General features: G+C 39.1%; 1 protein-coding gene across 1 annotated transcript; it reads right to left on the reverse strand.

Annotated features, from left to right (window-relative positions):
* Positions 1-349: 349 nt before the first annotated feature.
* Positions 350-7,988, reverse strand: LOC148590645 (ras-specific guanine nucleotide-releasing factor 2-like; the record flags this gene model as incomplete). The annotated part of the gene is made up of 4 exons (XM_088538797.1): positions 7,880-7,988; positions 3,620-3,767; positions 2,929-3,018; positions 350-603 (listed from the first exon to the last, which is right to left on the reverse strand). Coding segments are annotated over exons 2-4 (458 nt in total), but the record flags the coding sequence as incomplete, so codon positions are not given.
* Between the last annotated feature and the right edge of the window lie 538 nt (positions 7,989-8,526).

Raw genomic sequence — 8,526 nt, forward strand, 5'->3', positions numbered from 1 at the left:
ATTCATCACAGGTTCTTATCAAGATCATGAGGCCACTATGTCTATTTTTGCTCTCCTAAGAGAAGAGGAAATAGAAAAGGTGATAAGAAAATTGAGAACAATGCCTTATTAGGCATGATTTGTCCTTCCTTCCTGCAATAAGGGACGTAGAATGTAAAGATGCAAAAATTGGCTTTGAACAGCATCACAGACTGCACCTCACCTTTTATCCAAGGAAACATGGCTTGCCTCACTGATATCATTTATGTCAGAACAAAAAAGCAGATGCCAAACTTTACTAAACTAAAGCAGAATGAGAACAGGCATGGAAAAAGGAAAAATGAAAAAAAGTAGACAAAAAGTCAGATACCTGTTAAGGAAAATGCTACTAACATCATCATGACGGATAGGTGGCTTCTTTGAACTTGCAGCCATTCTTAAGGGCCTCAGAAAACAGTTCACAAGAACATAAAGCTGATGCACATATTCAGATTCAGCCTCAACCATGTTAAAAACTATCTGGTTCCTTTTTCTCATACTTTCTGCGTGAGGAGAACAAATATAATCTTGGACAATAGTCTTCCATTTTCTTCTGCATAACCAGCCTCGCATAAAGCTCTGAACCTAAAATGACCAAATAGAAATGAAGAATGAGAAAAAAAAATACATGACTTATGACAAGCTTTCCACTGAGAAAATGATCTTTTAAATAAAATGTGTTTATTAAAAATAAATAAGCTTGTTGACCAGTATGCTTACTGCCTGCTTTTTTTTCAGATTTTTAATTAACAGTAGCTCCCCAAGCATTTGCTAGTATCTACTGTCAGAAAAGATGCTAGAAAAATACACATATCAAGGCCCCTCCTGTTGCAAGCTCAAATGCGGTATCTTTGCATTTATTTTCCCTTTCAATACAACCACTGTGCACACAATGCATTTTTTTAAACTCCTTACACTTCCCATTAAACATTTCTCATCTTCTATCCCCGCCTCAAACTTATTGTGCCAATATGACATCTCATGGTGTTTTCATATTGGTGCTGATGTAACTCTGAAATAGCTGTTAAACTCTGCTTGCTTTCTGTTCTTTGCAGATATCATTTAGCATGCATACTTAGAGCTCCACTGCCTAGTGTCAGACACCTGGGCCAGGGGTGCTATTTTTCAGAAAAGACATATTTTTGCTCTTTTTAAAAGGTATCTCTAAGTAATAGTAAATGTACTCAAGCGTAATATCCATTCAAGTTAAACCTGGGTTGAAGATTACAGAAGGGGTCTAGTTCTGGCCACAGAAAACTAGAGTATGTCTACTCTACCAGTACATCTAGTAGAACAGTTTAAGAGACTTTTTTGAATTGTCTTTTGTCTTGATATTGTTGCCATAACATTTAGGACTTCTTGACCTAAGCATCGCGTCTATCAGCTCGAGGTGTCTTATCTCCATACAATTAATGACTCTTTGGCCTTGGCTCTGGGAAGACTATGATGTCAGCTCCAGGTGTTTCGTCTCCCCACAATTATCTGCTTCTTGACCTTGGCACCCCACCTCTGGGAGGACTGTGAGATTAGCACGAGGCCCAAACAATGCCCAGCAGTGTCTATGGAGCGGCGCTGGCACTTGAGTTGGGGGAAGAGGAGCAGCAGAGCACGCAGAGAAGGGCGGCAGACTCTGCAAGAGCAGGGACATAAAAGGACTGTGTATCCGCCCCCTGGAGTGGGGGGCGCGTGGTGGCTTCTTCGCAGGTGTGTGCGGTTTCTGCTGATGTGCACGGCTTCTTTCCTGGGACACCGCCTGCATCGAGGTGTGTGGAGCATCACTTGCACCAAGGTGCGTGCGGGACATCACCTGCACCGAGGCACCTGTGCCTGCCCCGAAGCAGAGCCAACGACACTTCGCTGGACTCGTGGTGGTGGTAACTATAATCCTGCTGCATCTCTCTCTCTCTCGCTTGCTTGCTTATCTTTCTTTTTTCCTTTTTCTTTTTCTCTCTGTCCTATTGCGCTTATGAGAATAAAGCTTACAAGGCTGTACGGCATTTGACCTTGTTTGTATCTTAATCTCGTTCTTGGGATCGTATCGAAACCTCCCCCGACACAAGATCGGGACAATGATGTACAAATCATTCATCTTGAAAGAGACATGAAAAATCCCACGGGGAACGTGATTCTAAACAAACCATTATAAAAATGGGCCCAGTGACACCCAGGTAAGGTAAGTGAAACTCAATTCACATAACACAGAGGCTACCATAAAATTGAAGAGCTTCAGCACTATGAGGACAAGAGCACCTCTTCAAGCAGGACTTCCATTTATGACTATTCGTTAGGATCTGTAGGAGCTAGCTGTGGGCACAATTCTGGGTTCTGGAAGGTAGTTAGCTCCAGTCCAAAGCAATATTTCCCAAAGTTGCACATGTAAACACAGTGCAGATTAGACTCTTCCCCTATTATTTCAACATTGGCCACATAATCCTAGAACAATCATTATCAAACATACTAAAGGACAACCAAAAATACTGCTACTCTCTGCATTTTCAATATTTGCATTCCAGCTGCACTGTCAGGACATAAGTCACTCTCTTAAGCTTTTAAATTTTTTTTTTATGAGAAATAGAATAAAGTCATTATACCCTTGGTTCTAACAGCAAATAATTCATGGCTTAGTTTCAACGTTTACAAGCAATTGAAGGCAATATGCAAGCTGCATTAAAAAAAGGTGAATATATATACATTGCAAGTAAAGATGACTGTTTAAATACCAAATATACTATAGAATAAATAGGTCTGATGCAATTTTAGTGGTTTAAGCAGGTATAAGGCAAAAAGAATTTGATATTCCAGTGTACTTAACAGAAAAATGATTGAAGACAAAATTCGACCAATTAAAACATACTAGTACATTGCCTGTCCCAGCTTTCCCCTTTAATGCACAGAATATAGCAGGTTTACCTTTTTAATCTTTTTAATATCTGGATCCTCATCTTCCTGATTGCCTTGATAAGGTCGCATTCGTTCTTTTGTTTTATTGAGAGCTACGATCTGACAAAAATAACAAGCCATTAAATGCCCTTCCAAGTTGAAACAGTTACAGAACAAACAGAAAAAAACACCTCCTTCTTTGAGAGCTGTTCTTAGAGCCCACTAAACTGCATGGAATGATAAGCATGTATTTGGTCGCAGAGGCAGAGTTTTCTCCAAACCAATAAATATCTTAATTTGGATGAAGAACAAGAAGAGAGCTGGTTCTCCTTTCAGAGCCAACTATGCCTTTCAGACCCTAACAGGTCAGAAATGCAACAAAATATTTAACTTTCAGTGAAATACTCTACAATACCAAGGATTGTATCAGGGGCCAAACAAATGCTTTAAAATCTGTGTGTGAAGACAGGTAGGAAATAACTGTATCCACACTGCAAAGCAATATGTCATCTCAATTCTCTCGCAGTGATGTAATCCAGTAAACTGAACAGTCACCAATACTTTTAAGAAAACCATCTGGCCAAATGTTCCTGGGAGAAATCTTACAGCTTTTCTGAACGGGTGCTGTTATTTTCCTCAAATATTACAGCAATATAGGCAACAACTGCAATATACACAGAAAAACATTAAAATGCAACTGCTCGATGACTCTGGCACATACCTCTGATTTAAGTCTTTCAATTTCCGTGTCTTGATCTTCAAGTTGATGTCGAAGTTGATTGGCTGCAATCTTTTCAGTCTCCACAATTTGGACAAGATGAATGTACTTCTGCATTAACACCTCCCTTTCAATCAGAATATCTGAGTAACTGAAATGAAAAACAGTTAAGGTAGTAAAAATAGCAAATGACTTACCAAATATTGACAGAATAAACATTATGTCAATGACAAGTAAAAGAAATGTTCAAAATTGTGTTTTCTTTAATATATGATAAATAGCTTTTTCATAAACCATCCAAACCTATAAAGTTGTCAATATTCTCTTTTTAGTCAAAAGAGTTGCTCCATCCCAGATCACTGTTTTTATTTTATACATTCCCAGGCTAAGCCAAAAACTTTATTCATTCAATTTTATTTACATTTCATTAAGAGCTGCATTTCCCCTTTCTGTTTACCAACATCTGACTCTTAACCAAAACTATTTCTAACTCTTTAGCTGTCAGATCTCTTTATGCAAGAAACCCCATTCTAACTCTCAACACTGTCTTTTTTGTATTTTGGTTTGCTATTACTTATTTTGGCATTTAGGGCAGTTTGAGATTGCTCCAATAAATTGTATCTTATACTTAATAACAGAAACTGTTAGTAGCCCTTTTTTTTAAGCTTTTTCCTAGCAGCTTGTCATTCAAATATATTTCCCTTAAAAGGGACAGTATCTCCAGTGCAGTTATATGCCACAATCAGACCAGTGAGGAGCACCATATTAGAAGAATGGCACCCATTTTCAAATAAAGGAGATTATTAATTTTCAAGGGATGTCCGAGCATCAGCACCTGCAGCAAGGCCGTGTGCCCCAGGGGCTTGTGTGGTTCTGTGCATTAGGCAACCTTGAAGATCAAGAAGCCAGAGTCTAGACAGCCTAGGCCATTTACTGGTGTGACTAACATTGAACATATGCATTTGGAATTAACTGACCTTCATCCTGAGGGGAAAGGTCAATGCCAATGATGCTGTTTGTGTCTGAGCAAGTACTGAGCAATTTTGTCCAAACAGATTAATACCATGGCCAGTTCTTTGTGTACAGGTACACAAGTTGAATATATCTGCTTGCTCATGTGTCTGTCAGGACTACACATCCCATTCCTGGTTTGACCTGTGTGAAGGGAGAAGCGACCTCACTGCTACCGGGCTAACAGATTCAGCAACCCCAGTGCTTTGTACCAAGATGTACCTAAGTTGAACATGATTTTGATGGCAGATAAAGGCTTGCTTTTTTCACGATATGAGTATTAATCAAGTTCTCTTGGGCCTATTCCTAGCCAACTGGAAACCACAAAATTGTGGCTACTCTAGCATATATTCTCTTTATTAGCAAGTCCTCAGCAGCAGGGCGCTTGCTCCCAGCTCCCAGGCAGCCCCAAGATAACATATTGGCTTTGTAACTGCCTACTAAAATCTTACATGAAAGATTTTCATGTAAGAAAATTCCCTACATTTCCCCAAACTGAAGGGCAAGCTGCTTTTTGCAAAGTTAGAGGGCAGTAGTTTCACATATGCTTTGGACAGCTGAGTGCTGCACTCCCATCTTTCTCTCTCACACAGTGCTCTCCCACATCCCACCATGTGTTACCCTTCCCCTGTGCAGCGTGGATGTGCAGTGAAAAGACCCGGAGAACCGAGATGCATTAAATGAAACGACAAAAAATGAACAAAATATAAAACATTTTAAGGCAATTCAATTTCCCAGTTAGGTTCACACTTGTGCCGGCCTGTGGAAAGGGGTGGTAAAGGTGTGGGAATAAATGGCTGACTTAAGAGAATGGCAGCTTTTTCTTTCAGCAGCAATGTTGGATCATGCAGATCTAAAGCATACATGAAATTACAAGATGGAGCCACTTAAGACTTTCCAGTAAGTAAAAGTAAAAAAGAGAAGGCTAAGGTATTTATTTAGTACTGCACCAGTGTAAAAAATCTGAAACAGATACAGATTTTTTCAATTGTTTCCAAAAAATAATCATGAAACCACAGAATGATTTGTAAGAGAAGGTGAAAAGTTAGCCTCAGGATATTGGGAGTGAAACAGAGTTCTTGAGACCGAGTCTGGAACAAAAGTCCAAAGCTGCATCTCCAGCCACTGACTGAGGAATTTGGATTTGCCAAGAGCGAGCCTACTAATCCAAAAAGGCCTAAGAACTAAGTCTTATTCTGCCGCTCTGGATATTACTGAGAATTCAAAACACAGAGAATTCAAGTAACATGGGAAAGCCTGCAAAGTAGGGAGATGTGCGAAGCTCATAATGCAGTCTCACAAGAATATATTGAATTACAAATCCCAGAGCAAATTGAGAGCCAAACAAAGTCTCCAGTGGAGAAGAGGGGTCCTGATGGAGGGGAATGCAGTCACTGATTCAGCAAACAAGAGCCTGTGGGCTCCCCAAGAGCACACACAGCACTTCCACATGACTAGCAGCAGCATCCCATCCGCGGTGAAATCTTCTGGGGAGGCACGGACAAGGCTACAACAGAAATGCTCTAACTATGAACCTGCAGCCAAATAAAACATCTATTTACTAGAATGGGACACAATCCCCAGTGGGAATCCAGAGGTTGATTTTCAAATATGTAATTTTCAGATTAAATAGAACATGGAATAGATTTTGATGGTTTTAAACACATCTTTGGCAAAAGAATATATGTATATATATATTGGATACGCCAATTGGCAAAAACAAAAGACAACAACTACCTCCCCTCCAAACCCTCGAAGAGAAGCCACCCTCAACTACTTTGTCTCAGATAAAACATAGATTACCAGAGCTACTCATAAAGATGAGATCCTCCAGAAAGCATTACGCTTCACGAACTCCAACATATTCACACAGAACAAGATGTTCTCAGGACTATTTCCAATTTAAGCACTGGGGGAATGCTCCCAACATCCTCTGGAATTTTTTTACTCAAAGGTATCTGAGATGTGAAAAAAAGTATCTTTAAAATACTAGACAAATAGTCACTTAGTAGGAGAACCCAAAAACCTGAGAGCAGGGTCAGGGTTGCATTATGCCTCAAATGAACAATGACATCAAAGTTCTTAAAATTTCAACAATACACCAAGAATACAGACCAACTCAGTCAACAAAAGTCCAAATTGGGGGTACAGGCAAAATTTAGTCTCTGGGACAAAATTGAAGTTTTACTGAGTCATAAGAAAAATCTTATGCAATAGTCCAAAACTATTATTTTCATTTCTTTGATCTATCTTTAATAAAAGACTCAACATTTAAGTAACTAATTATTCATCTCACACAAAATGAAATCCACAAAATGTGGCTGATCTAATACCAGAACACAAGAAAGGATGCAACCAGTTTCCCAAAAGAAGATGTGACCTGCTCTAGACACCTTTACCCAGAAGAAGGTAGGAATACAAAGACCGAATCTCAGGAACAGAAGGTTTAGAGCTTCAAGGCGCAATTTCAGATAATCTAAAGTAAAAACTACTAGCTGGTATTGCTCGCTTTTAATTATAAGGCAAAATCACTTCTGTTAACATGGCTCAGGTCCTAGGCAACTCAGAAACTGCCTCTTTCCTTGCACGTTACCATGGCAGTGCAGATGAGCTGAGGTTAGAGACAGGAGAGGAGGCTGGAGGAACCACATTTCAGGCAAGACATTTGCCTCTGCTACGTCTTTTCCAAAGCTTGGGCTATATGATTTCTGTTGACATTATACTGTAAGCCTACCCCTACCCAGCACTTCAACCTTTCCTTCATGAAGGAGTACTACACTGCTGAAGTCCTATCATGCCCTTATTTACAATATTTACCGTTTTAATATCAAATATTACTCAGAAAAACAGTTTAGAGATAGAATTTAATTTGTGGCATTTTATCATAATTATGGTTTTACCTCCTTCTTATATTCATTTCTATACAAAGAAACATCCACTTACTCATTTTAGTGGCAGGTGATTTATTTCTTTTAACACATTCTTCCTTTAAAAGAGAACTAATCCTAGCAATTCTGTTTCCAGTAACAGTTTCTTGAAGAAATTTCAGGAGAACATAATCATTTGTGAATGGTAAAACAGTGTTACAAACAGAACTGATAAAGGCATTTTTTCAATGGCAGATCTCTGGATTACAAACAGTATCTACCTAATGCATTGTACAAGTATGTTACTTGTTAGAGAGTGAATTTAGACTTTCAAATTATTATTAACAATAAAATGGAGCTGAGCATAAATGACCATAGTGCATACCTAGCTTGGTGAATAGCTTCCACCCATTCATCTCCATCAACTTCATCCTCACAGCGGAGCTCCAGTGGCTTCTGCCCTTCATGGCCAAAAAGAACAGTAAAGTAGTGCTGCAAATTAGAACAAGAAAAAAAAGAAAAAGAAAGAAAGAAAAAAAAGCTTAGAAAATCTTTTAAAATGCTTAGAAAATCTTTAAAATAAACTAGATACACAACAAGCCAAGGAACTGAACTTTTAAACACAGGCCAAACCATTCCCAGTGTTGGAGGATGTGATTTAAAGGATCAGTTGTGAAATGAGGATTGAAGTTGAAACTATATTTTTAATATAGTCCCGGATCTCACAATACATTATAAGTTCTTGTTCTTAAGTTGTCACATACAGGATGTGCCATTATATAATTTCCTTAGTGGCTTCTACCATTGAACACAGAGGGTGATTGTAGTGAGGCAGCTACAGTTCTTTATTTTAACACGTTTTCTCAGATACCAGCACAGGGCTCTCCTGTTTATGGCTTAAATCACTTTCAAATCAGGTAGTGCCACCACATCTTCACAAGGAGGATGCAGAAGGTGACTTCCACTCCACTGAATCTAGCTTATGCCTTCACCATTCTACCAGAGCCAGTATCCTCCCTCTCCTCACACTCC

Source organism: Tinamus guttatus, unplaced genomic scaffold, assembly GCF_059628265.1.
Source record: "Tinamus guttatus ecotype Peru unplaced genomic scaffold, ASM5962826v1 Tinamus_guttatus_pri_ptg001180l, whole genome shotgun sequence".
In the NCBI taxonomy this organism is placed as follows: Eukaryota; Metazoa; Chordata; class Aves; order Tinamiformes; family Tinamidae; genus Tinamus; species Tinamus guttatus.